Source organism: Polypterus senegalus, chromosome 4 (genome assembly GCF_016835505.1).
Source record: "Polypterus senegalus isolate Bchr_013 chromosome 4, ASM1683550v1, whole genome shotgun sequence".
NCBI lineage: Eukaryota > Metazoa > Chordata > Cladistia > Polypteriformes > Polypteridae > Polypterus > Polypterus senegalus.
In genome coordinates this window covers 112,410,761-112,423,094 of record NC_053157.1, presented here as the reverse complement: position 1 = coordinate 112,423,094, position 12,334 = coordinate 112,410,761, and the positions used below count along the sequence as shown (strand labels likewise).

At 40.7% G+C, this 12,334-nt stretch overlaps 1 protein-coding gene across 6 annotated transcripts in view; it reads right to left on the bottom strand.

Moving 5' to 3' along the window:
• slain2 (SLAIN motif family, member 2) overlaps positions 1–12,334 on the bottom strand; it is a 101,771-nt gene that overhangs the window by 74,584 nt on the left and 14,853 nt on the right. For all 6 annotated transcript variants that reach the window (XM_039751174.1, XM_039751178.1, XM_039751179.1 and 3 more), the window contains exon 2: positions 1,231–1,379. In XM_039751174.1, coding sequence (XP_039607108.1) covers positions 1,231–1,379 — 149 coding nt within the window. The remainder of the gene's footprint in view (positions 1–1,230; positions 1,380–12,334) is intronic.

Sequence of the window (12,334 nt, the reverse complement as noted above, 5' to 3'; positions counted from 1 at the left end):
CACACTATTGACGTATATTTGGCATTTGTTTTGATCATTACTAGCTTTGTAGTTGAGGCAGCAGCCAATTAGACTTATGGACATGGTGGATTTGTGCAAGCACCATGCACACTTCATGCGTCATTACAGCTGTGTGATGAAAGGTTACTAGTGAGAAACATCGGAACATTACAACAAAGAACAAATCAGTGACACAAGCACATTTGAGCAAACAAACTAATTATTTAGGAAGATTTGGTTATGACTTTTGTCGTACTTCAGCTTTGACTCTGGTTTACCTGTTAATTCCCAAAAAGATCACATGACTTGAGTGTTGACACTATTGTTTATCTCATATGGTAAATGGGGAATGTGATAAAGTGTGTTAACAGTCCTACAACACAGCTTTAAATTGATCAATACTTAAACATAAACTTGAAGACTAGCAGATGAAAAACACCCTGGATACTTATTTGTTATTTTTAAGTTTGCTACATTTTAACAATAATTTTTTCCATATTTCTCTTTTTGGCATTTTCAGAAATGCATAGAATAAGTAATTTCACATTTTTAATTGATGTTGAAATCTACATATTGTTAACACTAGAATTACAAGAGCCAACAAAAAAAAACAAAACTTGTAAATCCGGCCCACCTTAATTCCCTTCGCATCTCTCCGTCAGCCTCTTTTGTCTTCTAAATGTGTCAATAAGCCCAAGCAGCAAGCTATACCATCTCCCCCCACCGCCTCAGAACGGAGAAGAAGTTCTCCCAGTTCCTGCCTTGATTGATTATCTGGGAGTGAGCTACTCAGAATTGTAAGGGGAAATAATTTGATGTGTGTTTTGTGTCTACAACAATCTATGTAAAACACATCGTTAAAACAGAAAGGTTTTTATGTTTTAGTAATAAATAAAAAAATGTAGACATGAACTGTATAATATGTGAAGGCTGATGGCCAAATATCAAATAAACACTTTCACAAAAGGTGCAAGTACAATACGTGGTGTAGCGGATCTTACAAGTTATAGTACTTGTAAAGTTTTTTTTACTTCTCTCAGTCACGATCACGATACAACACCACCAACCATACCCCCTCCCCCCACCCCAGATCTGACGCGGTTAATTTTTATCTGAAACTGGGAACTCTATGTTTAACCACTCCTATATAACTAGTTTAATGGAATGAGGCTGTACTTTCAATTAAAAGTTTAATATTTGCATTCCCAAAAAAACAATATCCTTACTTACCTGACATTATCTGTTCCAGACGATGGATTAAAGATCTTTTTGCTGATTCAATATCAGGACTTGGATGATCCAGCACATGTCTACACCAGGCTATAGGGCTTATATCCGTTTTTAAAGGGTTACAGTTCTTCTTTGGCGACTCATATAACCTGTTAAGAGAAACACGGAAATAAATTCTGGTTTCCTTATAAACTTTTCATGCATGTTACAGAGTGTTGCTAATGTTTCCTACATTCATGTTTCTGCAATAATTTAGACTACCAAAACAAACTTAAATAAGATACAATATGGTTTAAGTCTTACTACATTATATGTTGAGATAAATTTAATGGAAAATCTTATCATTTTGTTTTAGTTTGTGAATTCTACTACATTTTGGTTACACTGTTCACACCCATTGATAAACCATGAAGGTAATTCTTCTAATAAAAATACACAAATGCACTGCTGAAACTGAATGGCATTAATTTAGCACAATGCACTTTAAACCATTTGCACTGGAAAATACATACTAGTTAGGGCTGGGTGTGGTGCGTGTCAAGAGTAGGCTATTATAATAGCTGAAGCCTTCTTTTCAAAGGCATTGAATAAAGGATACTTGAAATTCATACATAGTTTGACCAAGTTTTTTTTAATGTATAGCACATTCAAAATTCTTTCAAACAACCAACAATTAATATTTAATTTTTTAGATGGTGATGTTCAGTCATCAGAATTCACCAACGTATATTCTTAATTCACCTCTGGTGAATTGATTTAGAACTAACAGCTTTTTTGTTAATATGAATCTAGTGTATTCACAGTAGTACAAGTTCTTCCTCAAGGAAAATAAAAATAAGACCAGAAAGTGTGCAGGGTCAGTCATTGCAATGACTGAAGAAACACAGTAACTTTTTTACATGGAGAAGGAGTGGTTGCTTAGTCCATCCATTTATTAGTCTGTCAATTTCCCATTCATGCAAGCACTCATTCTCACTGAATTTGTCCATCCAAACCAACTGCTAAATTAATTTCCTCATATCTAAGCTGCCATTCCCAAAGAGTTATATAGAGAGAGAATTGTATAGCCGACTAATTAAATGCACTCTTTCGCATGTAAGGAACATTTTAAAAATGTGTTTAATTGTTGCCCTTTGTTGAACTTGATGCCTTTACATTTAAGGGTCCACTAAAATATGGATGGATGACATATTCCACCAAGAAGACATTTCATGACACTTGAATACAGGAAATTAGCAAGCAAATCAGATTAGTTAATCAAGCTGCACAATATCAATAGGGAAGTTAACCATATAAACCTAATCTGTGAACTGATACAATTAAATACCTATCAAAACTAGGTCAATGAGTGTATGATTAGATTTTCAAATTATAACCATTACAAAACATGGTTTCCTAGGCAAACCCTTACATTGCCCCTAAGGAACAGTAGCTTGGTTTTGACTATACCCATTAATATGTACACAGTGACTTGCATTCCACCAGGGTGAAACAGAATTAAAGTACAGAAGGCTCTTCGTTCATCATCTAAGAATAAATTGTACCGCAAAGTTCCAAGCCAATTTTCATTTTTGTGGTGACTCTGCGGGTAGGGATCTGCACCAGCAATCGAAAGGTTGCCAGTTCAAATCCTGTAAATGCCAAAAGTGATTCCACTCCACTGGGCCCTTAAGCAAAGTGCTTAACCTGCAATTGCTCCATCCCGAGTATGACATTAACCTGCATTTAGGCCTGCAAGCAGTTCCTCCAACTTGTAGGGAGAACTCGGGGGTTTGTGGCAGGTCTGGCACTCCAGCCACTGTAAAAGAAAAAAAAAAAAAAAACACTGTTCGATTCCACTCCATCTATTGTGGTGCTGATGTGTCATCTGTTGCATGGCTGAGCTTGGGTACTAATTTGAGATCCGGTAGTTTGTCTTGTGGAGGGTGCAGCATTGCAGAGTATCAGTGCACGCTCCCAACTTCTCTATTTCTTTTCTGTTCAACAGCCAGTTTTTCCCTCCATTCATTAATCCAGCTTCTTAACAGACTTAACCAGCACAGGAGTAAGGAGCAGCTGGAACCTATTTCAGCAATCATTGGACAAAAGTAAGATACAATATCTGAACGGTGCCAGCCCATCACAGATGAAACCAGAACTAAATTCACATAAAAATAATTTACGCTAATATTGCCATTTTAAATTTACTGATGTTTCAATAATTACATTGATATCAAAGGAAAAATGGCAAGAACAAAAGCTATAATCATTGAATGCAGAGTTCTGAAGCTTCTCACAAGGAAGCACATGGTTGATTTTACAAACACAGTAGAACCTCAGTTTACGACCATAATTCGTTACAACAATCTGGTCGTAAACCGAACCAATTTCCCCCATAGGACTGTATGTAAATACAATTGATCCGTTCCAGACCATACGAACTGTATGTAAATATATATACTTTTTAAGTAGTTAAGCACAAATATAGTATAATCTCTGGCGCTGCCTCTGTGTGTGTGTGTGTGTGGTGCGCTGCCTGTGTGTCTGCATCTCACGCTGCCTCTGCGTGTGTGTATGTCGTGCTCTCTCGCATTGCCTGTGTGTCGCGATCTCTCGTGCTGCCTGTTAAACTTAAACTTAAAACAAAAATACAAACAAAACTGTAAAACTGCCAGAAACATTCAGTGGGATAGGATGAAAAAAAAAAAAAAATTCTAATTTTAGCTTTGCAACAGCCTTCTCATGTATATGATTTATGCTACACTCTTCTCACAGGAAGTTTGAATGAAACTTCTGGGATATTGATCTGGTCAGCCAAGTAGCAGAGAGGGTTGATAATTGGTTTCAGCTGCTTTGGTGTTAACGAAATTAACAACAGGTGCATTACAAAACACTATTTTTATTTCTCTATTTTTGCATTTGGCTATGGTCAGTGTCACTACTGGTAGCATGAGGCGATACCTGGACCCTACAGAGGTTGCACAGGAGTCCAACTTCTCCAGGATGGCACATCAATACATGCCACTGCCAGAACTTCTGCTGTGTGTCCTAAGTCAGTCAGTCTCAAGAGCAGGGAGGAGATTCCAGGAGACAGACATTTACTCTAGGAGAGCTGGACAGGGCCATAGAAAGTCCTTAATCGATCAGCAGGAACAGTATCTGCTCCTCTGGGCAAGGAGGAACAGGATGCGCACTGCCAGAGCCCTACAAAATGACCTCCAGCAGGCCATTCGTATGAATGTCTCTAACCAAACAATCAGAAACAGACTTCATGAGGGTGGCCTGAGGGCCCAATATCCTCTAGTAGGCCCTATTCTTACTGCCCAGCACCGTGGAGCTTGATTGGCATTTGCCACAGAATTCCAGAATTGGTAGAGCCACCACTGGCACCCTGTGCTTTTCACAGACGAGAGCAGGTTCACCCTGAGCACATGTGACAGACGCGAAAGAGTCTGGAGAAGCAATGGAGAACATGATGCTGCTTGTAACATCATTTACCATGACTGGTGTCGTGGTGGTCAGTGATGGTCTGGGGAGGCATATCCATGGAGGGATGCACATACCTCTACAGGCTAGACAATTGCACCTTGACTACCATTAGGTATTTTATAATTTACATATAATTAATTTAATTTATATAGATATATATATATAGATATATATATATAGATATATATATATAGATATATATATATAGATATATATCTATATATATATATATATATATATATATATATAGATATATATATAGATATATATATATATATATATATATATATATATATATATATATCTATCTCTATCTCTATCTCTATCTCTATCTCTATCTCTATCTCTATCTATATCTATATCTATATCTATATATATATATATATATATATATATATATATATATATATATATATATATATACAGTGGAGGAAATAATTATTTGACCCCTCACTGATTTTGTAAGTTTGTCCAATGACAAAGAAATGAAAAGTCTCAGAACAGTATCATTTCAATGGTAGGTTTATTTCAACAGTGGCAGATTGCACATCAAAGGAAAATCGAAAAAATAACTTTAAATAAAAGATAGAAATTGATTTGCATTTCATTGAGGGAAATAAGTTTTGAACCCTCTAACAAAAAAGACTTAATACTTAGTGGAAAAACCCTTGTTTGCAAGCACAGAGGTCAAAGCGTTTCTTGTAATTGATGACCAAGTTTGCGCACATTTTAGGAGGAATGTTGGTCCACTCCTCTTTGCAGATCATCTCTAAATCCCTAAGGTTTTGAGGCTGTCTCTGTGCTACTCTGAGCTTGAGCTCCCTCCATAGGTTTTCTATTGGATTAAGGTCCGGAGACTGACTAGGCCACTCCATGAAACTTAATGTGCTTCTTCTTGAGCCACTCCTTTGTTGCCTTTGCTGTATATTTTGGGTCATTGTCGTGCTGGAACACCCATCCACGACCCATTTTCAGTTTCCTGGCAGAGGGAAGGAGATTGTCGCTCAGGATTTCACGATACATGGCTCCGTCCATTTTCCGTTAATGCGATTAAGTTGTCCTGTGCCCTTAGCAGAAAAACACCCCCAAAGCAAAATGTTTCCACCCCCATGCTTGACTGTGGGGCGGTGTTTTGGGGTCATAGGCAGCATTTTCTTCCTCCAAACACAGCGAGTTGAGTTAATGCCAAAGAGCTCTATTTTGGTCTCATCAGACCACAGCACCTTCTCCCAGTCACTCTCTGAATCATTCAGGTGTTCATTGGCAAACTTCAGACGGGCCTGCACATGTGCCTTCTTGAGCAGGGGGACCTTGCGAGCCCTGCAGGATTTTAATCCATTGCGGTGTAATGTGTTTCCAATGGTTTTCTTGGTGACTGTGGTCCCTGCTAATTTGAGGTCATTAACTAACTCCTCCCATGTAGTTCTAGGATTCTTTTTCACCTTTCTCAGAACCATTGACACCCCACGAGGTGAGATCTTGCGTGGAGCCCCAGAGCGAGGTCGATTGATGGTCATTTGTGCTCCTTCCATTTTCGAACAATCGCACCAACAGTTGTCACCTTCTCTCCCAGCTTCTTGCTAATGGTTTTGTAGCCCATTCCAGCCTTGTGCAGGTCTACAATTTTGTCTCTGACATCCTTGGACAGCTCTTTGGTCTTTCCCATGTTGTAGAGTGTGGAGTCTGCTTGATTGATTGATTCTGTGGACAGGTGTCTTTTATACAGGTGACTAGTTAAGACAGGTGTCCTTAATGAGGGTGACTAATTGAGTAGAAGTGTCTAACCACTCTGTGGGAGCCAGAACTCTTAATGGTTGGTAGGGGTTCAAAAACTTATTTCCCTCAATGAAATGCAAATCAATTTCTATCTTTTATTTAAAGTTATTTTTTCGATTTTCCTTTTGATGTGCAATCTGCCACTGTTGAAATAAACAGTCCGTCCTGGTTAGGCAGGGGGCCTCGGGTACAGGGCATGAAAGCCCAGCCCTGTAGGGACCCGTGGCCACCGCCAGGCGGCGCCCCAGTGCCTAATTATCCCAGGAGCCCGGCACTTCCGCCACACCAGGAAGTGCCGGGGGGAAGACTTTATGTGGCGCCCGGAGAGCTGCCAGGAAGGCAGCCGACACTTCCGCCACGCTGGGCGTGGCTAAGGAGCAGATGCCGGAAACACCTGGGGCTCATCCGGGGGCATTATATAAGGGGCCGCCTCCCTCCAGTGAGTGGTGGATGTCGGGAGGAAGCGGACAGAGCTTGAGGAAGGACTGGAGGCGGCCAGGAAGGCACAAGACACTGCGGGCCTGGACTTTGGGGAAATCGGTGCGAGAAGGCACTGGGGGTGCACGTGAGCAAAAACTGTGTAAACAGTGTATATAAATAAATGGTGTGTGGAGAAAATATGCTGTCCGTCTGTCTGTGCCAGGGCCAGCGTTCACAATATATATATATATACAGTGATCCCTTGCTGTTTCGCGCTTTGACTTTCGCGGTTTTGCTCTATCGCGGATTTTATATGTAAGCATATGTAAATGTATATTGCGGATTTTTCGCTGATTCGCGGGTTTCTGCGGACAATGGGTCTTTTAATTTATGGTACATGCTTCCTCAGTTTGTTTGCCCAGTTTATTTCATACAAGGGACGCTATTGGCGGATGGCTTAGAAGCTACCCAATCAGAGCACGTATTACATATTAACTAAAACTCCTCAATGCTATAAGATATGCCTCCTGCGCGGTGCTCGATTGTTTGCTTGTCTCTGCCTCTATCTCACCCTCTCTGACATTCTCTGCGCCTGACAGAGGGGGTGTGAGCAGAGGTGCTGCTTGCACAGAAGCTGTTTGCCTAGTGGATACGGACGCTCCTCTAAGAAATGCCACACTTATTGATTTTTTGATTGTTTGCTTTAATCTCGCGCTCTCTCTCTCTCTGACGTTCTCTGCGCTTGACGGAGGAGATGTGAGCAGAGGGCTTTTGCACAGAGGCTGTTTGCTTAGAAGATACGGACGCTCCTGTAAAAAATGCTGAAAGGCTACCTTCGCATTGATCCCTTCATTGCCGCTGCTTTATCGCGGTGCTTGCATACTTAAAAGCGCAACAGCCCTATTGATTTTTCATTGTTTACTTTACTCTCTCTCTCTGTGTTTGCACAGAAGCTGTTTGCTTAGAAGATAGGGACGCTCCTGTAAAAAATGCTGAAAGGCTACCTTCGCATTGATTCCTTCATTGCGCTGCTTTATCGAGGTGCTTGCATACTTAAAAGCACAACAGCCCAATTGATTTTTCATTGTTTACTTTACTCTCTCTCTGACATTCTCCGCTCCTTACGCGCACTTTGAAGAGGAAGATATGTTTGCATTCTTTTAATTGTGAGAAAGAACTGTCATCTCTGTCTTGTCATGGAGCACAGTTTAAACTTTTGACTAAAGGGTGTTATTTCATGTCTAGAGGGCTCTAATAATGTTAAAAAACCTGGAAATATAAATAAAATGTGTTCCTTTCAGCAATAACAAATAAAATCATTCAGTTGTCTTTGCTCATATGTCATTTTAGAGCTGGACGCCTGGCATCTTTTTTTGGCAACAGGTTCGTTTATGTCTGGTGTGAGGTTCTGTGTTGTGGAGATTCTCAGGATGGATTGCAGGTGCTCATCAGTGAGGCTGACTCCTGTGTGCTGTTTTGTTAGTCTTTATCACTGAGAAGAGCTTCTCACACAGATATGTGCTACCAAACATGCACAAGGTTCGAGCCGCATGTAGACGGACTTTTTTTGTTCTTCAAAGTCACCAAAGCTCCGTGCAAACTCAGTGCGCAGTGCGCTCAGTTTATCAGCAAAGTGCGTATTTGGGAACACCGTAGTGACGACTTGGTTTAACATTACTTGGCAACAGGGAAAGTGGGGCAAGGTGCATTTGTGTCTCCCATAAAAGCAGCTTCACTTGAAATCACTTTGTGATTGTGCACGGGTAAAAACGTCCGCTGAAGTGTCAGATTCTTATTTAATTATTCTGCTTTCTGTACCTGATGTTTTGTCTCATAGTGCCGTCTTAGATTAAATTCTGTAATTACAGCCACATTAGCTCCACAAATGAGACACACGGGTTCAGTAAACATATACTAAAGGTACATACAGGTTTTGGAGCAACATATGCTGCCATAAAAGTGACGTCGTTTTCAGGGACGTCCCTGCTTATTTCAACAGGACAATGCAAAGCCACATTCTGCATGTGTTACAACAGCGTGGTCAGTAGTAAAAGAGTGCGGGTACTAGACTGGCCCGCCTGCAGTCAGACCTGTCTCCCATTGAAAATGTGTGGCATTATGAAGCGCAAAATACGACAACGGAGACCCCGGACTGTTGAGCAACTGAAGTTGTACATCAAGCAAGAATGGAAAAGAATTCCACCTACACAGCTTCAACAATTAGTGTCCTCAGTTCCCAAATGCTTAGAGTGTTGTTAAAAGGAACAGTGATGTAACACAGTGGTAAACATGCCCCTGTCCCAGCTATTTTAGAATGTGTTGCAGGCATCATATTGAAAATGAGTGAAGATTTGCAAAACAACAATAAAGTTTAACAGTTTGAACATTCGTTATCTATATTATATTATATTATATTATATTTATTACTCTTTAATTTAATATTGTTTTTTGTATCAGTATACTGCTGCTGGATTATGTGAATTTCCCCTTGGGATTAATAAAGTATCTATCTATCTTGTCCTTGTAGTGTATTCAATTGAATATAGGTTGAAAAGGATTTGCAAATCATTGTATTCTGTTTTTATTTACGTTTTACACAACGTCCCAACTTCATTGGAGTTGGGGTTGTATATAAAAAATACACACACACACACTAGGGGGCTTTGGCCCCTGCTCGCTTTGCTCACCAACCCCCCACTCTCCCCAGGCCTGCGCTACACTTTGTGTCTCTGCCGCTCGCGTTGTGAAGAGGGGGTCTGAACTAGGGAATCCGGACATTTTTCATTCCCGGGAATGAAATTGCTGTAATTCCCGGGAAACCGGGAACGGCCAAACTCGCATATATAGCGTGTAAAAATCGATCAAGTAATAACAGAGTTATAGCTGAAAATAATTAAGCGGCACGGTTTTTTGGCCCATGGTGTAGTGTGTTTTGCCGATTAATTCAATCAACAACAGATCAGCAGCAGTCGTCAGTCTCTTGGCTCCAATTAAGCACAGTGGACTGGTAGGAGTCTGCACTCTGCAGCTCACGAATGCCGGGACAGGGCAGAGTTCATTGCCATCTGTCAGACAACAGCTTTGAACAGCAACTTGAAATTGCAATGTGTCAGTCTCTTGCATCCGCATTATCTGTGCCAAGATACTTGCCATCACAGAATGATGACAAAAAACTGGATGCATCACTAAAAGCTGAAATGGCGGTGTTTCAGAGCAACGGCAAGCATGGGCTTTGTTTAGAACAAGTGTATCAGTATCTGATGACTGTGCCACCTCCTTCAGTGGAGGCAGAGCGTGCTTTCTCAGCTGCTGGCATACTCTGCACGTGGATGACTGCACGCTTGACACGTTGTGCTTTCTACGCTCTTATTACTGCAACTAACTAGATACATATACAAACCGGATTCCAAAAAAGTTGGGACACTAAACAAATTGTGAATAAAAACTGAATGCAATGATGTGGAGATGGCAAATGTCAATATTTTATTTGTAATATAACGTAGATGACAGATCAAACGTTTAATCCGAGTAAAGTATCATTTTAAAGGAAAAATATGTTGATTCAAAATTTCACGGTGTCAACAAATCCCAAAAAAGTTGGGACAAGTAGCAATAAGCATAACGAAGAGCTGGAAGACCAATAAACACTAATTAGGTCAATTGGCAACATGATTGGGTATAAAAAGAGCTTCTCAGAGTGGCAGTGTCTCTCAGAAGCCAAGATGAGTAGAGGATCACCAATTCCCACAATGTTGCACAGAAAGATAGTGGAGCAATATCAGAAAGGTGTTACCCAGCGAAAAATTGCAAAGACTTTGCATCTATCATCATCAACTGTGCATAACATCATCCGAAGATTCAGAGAATCTGGAACAATCTCTGTGCGTAAGGGTCAAGGCCGTAAAACCATACTGGATGCCCGTGATCTCCGGGCCCTTAAACGACACTGCACCACAAACAGGAATGCTGCTGTAAAGGAGAATGGGCAGAATGGGCTCAGGAATACTTCCAGAAACCATTGTCAGTGAACACAATCCACTGTGCCATCCGCTATTCCCAGTTGAAACTCTACAGTGCAAAGAAGAAGCCATTTCTAAGCAAGATCCACAAGCTCAGGCGTTGTCACTGGGCCAGGAATCATTTAAAATGGAGTGTGGCAAAATGGAAGACTGTTCTGTGGTCAGACGAGTCACGATTCGAAGTTCTTTTTGGAAATCTCGGACGCTATGTCATCCGGACCAAAGAGGACAAGGACAACCCAAGTTGTTATCAACGCTCAGTTCAGAAGCCTGTATCTCTGATGGTATGGGGTTGCATGAGTGCGTGTGGCATGGGCAGCTTGCATGTCTGGAAAGGCACCATTAATGCAGAAAAATATATTCAGGTTTTAGAACAACATATGCTCCCATCCAGATGTCATCTCTTTCAGGGAAGACCCTGCATTTTTCAACAAGATAATGCCAGGCCACATTCTGCATCAATCACAACATCATGGCAGCGTAGGAGAAGGATCCGGGTACTGAAATGGCCAGTCTGCAGTCCAGATCTTTCACCTATAGAGAACATTTGGCGCATCATAAAGAGGAAGGTGCGGCAAAGAAGGCCCAAGACGATTGAACAGTTAGAGGCCTGCATTAGACAAGAACGGGAGAGCATTCCTATTTCTAAACTTGAGAAACTGGTCTCCTCGGTCCCCAGATGTCTATTGAGTGTTGTAAGAAGAAGGGAGATGTCCCCACTTTTTTGGGATTTGTTGACACCATGAAATTCTGAATCAACATATTTTTCCCTTAAAATGATACATTTTCTCAGTTTAAACTTTTGTTCCGTGATTTATGTTCTATTCTGAATAAAATATTAGAAGTTGGCACCTCCACATCATTGCATTCAGTTTTTATTCACGATTTGTATAGTGTCCCAACTTTTTTGGAATCTGGTTTGTACTTATACGACAGCATGAACTGCTTATAGATAAAGGTTAGTCTTTTATTGGTGTCAACAAATTGCAGTAATTTTATTAAAAATAAGCGTTGGTCGTTCTAATACAGTTCACATGTGAGATGCCCATGCACTGTGTCATCCCGGGAGCTCTGGATTCCCGGGAATGACATGCAGGATTCTCGAATTCCCAGGAATGGATTCCCTAGTCTGAACGCACCCCAAGAAGACGTGCTCGCTCCTCCGAAACCCCATCTTAAGCTGCATCTGCGACAAATGTCTGAAATATCACCTATGTCCACATATTCGATCTCTTTTCGCTTTTACCTTTTCATTAATATTGCATTGAATTTTGATTCCGTGTTTGGAATTACATCTTGACAACGCAATGTGTAACTGGAAGTGAGTGAATGTCGTTTCTTTCTCTCTACAAGAAATGAGCCTGACAGTAGCATTCACACAAATGACAAATGCTTTCTCTCGTGGGATTTCACTTTTACCA